This window comes from Apis dorsata, unplaced genomic scaffold (genome assembly GCF_000469605.1).
Source record: "Apis dorsata unplaced genomic scaffold, Apis dorsata 1.3 scaffold_82, whole genome shotgun sequence".
Classification (NCBI taxonomy): domain Eukaryota; kingdom Metazoa; phylum Arthropoda; class Insecta; order Hymenoptera; family Apidae; genus Apis; species Apis dorsata.
Window position 1 is genome coordinate 1076599 of NW_006263380.1, and position 2207 is coordinate 1078805.

At 43.0% G+C, this 2207-nt stretch overlaps 1 protein-coding gene and 1 long non-coding RNA gene across 2 annotated transcripts in view; one reads left to right on the forward strand and one right to left on the reverse strand.

Annotated features, from left to right (window-relative positions):
* LOC116184975 overlaps positions 1-2207 on the reverse strand; it is a 14046-nt gene that overhangs the window by 8839 nt on the left and 3000 nt on the right. The window lies entirely within an intron of this gene.
* Positions 279-2207, forward strand: part of LOC102670882 (ADP-ribosylation factor-like protein 4C) — a 3962-nt gene continuing 2033 nt past the window's right edge. The window contains exon 1 of the mRNA XM_006610990.2: positions 279-651. Coding sequence (XP_006611053.1) covers positions 441-651 — 211 coding nt within the window. The 5' untranslated portion in view covers positions 279-440. The remainder of the gene's footprint in view (positions 652-2207) is intronic.

Consider the following 2207-nt stretch of genomic DNA (forward strand, 5'->3'; position numbering starts at 1 on the left):
AGAAGCAAGGTAGAAGAAAAAGGAAAGAGAGAGAAGAAGAAGAAGAAGAAAAAAGGAGACGAGAGAATCGAAAGCTAGACCAGTGTCCCAGTGTAGTTGGCATGGAGGGATAAAACGCGTGGTGGAGAGGAAATTGCGAGGAAAGAAAGGGGGAGAGAGAGAGAGGGAGAGGGAGAGGGAGAGGGAATAAATTCGGCATGAGGTAGAGGAGAGGAGGGAATTTTGAAGGGGGAACCGGCTTGGTCGGAGGGAGGAAGAAGAAGAGAAAGGAAGGAGGAGAGAAAGTGGAGGAGATCAACCGAACGATCGATCGTGGAGGGAAGGTAGATAAGGGGGGAAGCTAAATGCCAGTTAAAAGAAAGGCGAGGAAGGAGGGTTAGAGGTGGAAAAGTGGTGGCGATAGGAAGGAGGGAGGAAGGAGGCGGTGAGGAAGGGGAGGAATGGGTGCCGGGATGGGCAGGAGCGGCACGAGCGGCGGCTTCCTCGAGGCACTTCCCACGGGAACGCCGCTCCACGTGGCCATGCTGGGCCTCGACAGCGCCGGGAAAACCACCGCGTTGTATCGGCTCAAGTTCGACCAATACCTGAACACAGTGCCCACTATTGGCTTCAACTGCGAGAGAATCCGTGGTGGCATCGGGAAAGCGAAAGGTAACGCGAATATTCTATTCCAACTCCTCGATCTCGATTGTTAGAAATATTTTCTAAATTTTCTTTGCAGCTCGAGGCTGCTGACTCTCGGCCACCGTTTATTTATGATTGATTTTTTTTTTTTTAGAATATCGCTTCAACAGCTTTCCTTCGCCTCTTTCCTTTATAATCTTATAATATAATATCAAACAGTTAGATTTTCTTATCTCAAATTGGATCGTGTTCGAGTTTAAGTAAGCATAGAGTGTGGTAATGATAACGGGAGGGAAGCAGCGATGAAGAGATAGAGACGCAAGCAAGAGGTGTATATAAATAAGAATAATAAGAGACGGTGAATGTGAAAGCACGTTACGTTAACAGGAGTTAAGAAGGATTATAAAATTCGCTCTCGACGAAATAAGAAAGGTGAAAGACATCGAACGACATTTCACTCGTGACACTTGCCCCGAGAAACCGAGGATGCGTCTTGCCCGTTTGGCTTTACAAAATATCCGCACGAAAACGATATAGACTTTAATATTCAACAAATTTCCTTTCTTTATACATTTATATTAAAATATAAAAGTTTTCTACAGTTAATTATACGTCTGTGAAACGAGTTTTGAGTTAGCTTCTTAATAAGAAATTCACACAAAAACATATGGAAAATCGTCTCGAGTTGTCGAAAAACGAGTGCAAAGACAATACAAATATCATTTATTTTATTTTATTACACGCTTTATACATCGCGATAGAAGAGATATCGATCGAAGGCTTGAATTAAAATGGTTGGACGAATGATTTTTTGGCGAAGAGAGGAACAAAGATGACAGCGTGATCCAGATAGGAGCGCGATGGAAATATCGCAACGATTACGAGGTTGGGATAACGTTTAACGCGGAACCCATTTATTATTACAGTTATCGCGTGCGCGTCAACGTAATAAGTCGATGTCTGTTTCCTCCTTGCGGCACGAGTAGGTCTGCTCGTCCCAGAAACCTGGTATAATACCGGTAATTGCGGCGAGAGAGATGAAAATCGCGTCAAAGAACTTCCTCTTTCGTTTCGTTTTGCGTTTCGTATCCGTTCGTTTTATTCCAGAGAAAGTACCACTTTTTTTCTCGGTGAAAGACAAAAAAAAAAAAGAAAGAAAGAAAGAAATCACGACGATAGTTTCCCAAGTAGCAGGAAACCGTCCTGCGAGATCCATTTCCTCGGATTATAAAGCAGGATGTGAAAGCGACTAGGATGCGCGTTATATTCGGGATAACAGAGTTTCGCGAGACAAAAAAAAAAGAAAAGGAAAAGGAAAAAAACGTCGCTTTCCAACCTCTCTCAATTATTTCACGCAGCATTTTCCATCCGACGATCTATCCGTGAGAATAAATTTTTCAAATCCATTCTTCTTTTCAAATCCAGAGATACGAAACGAAACGTTTAAAAATTCCGATTAATTCTCTTCTAAATTCTAAACACCGCAGATTCCCACAGATTCCCTTTCGTATTTCGAACGAACGATTTATCGTTCATTGGGGCGAAGAAAGAGGAGAGAGAGAGAGAGAGAGAGAGAGAGAGAG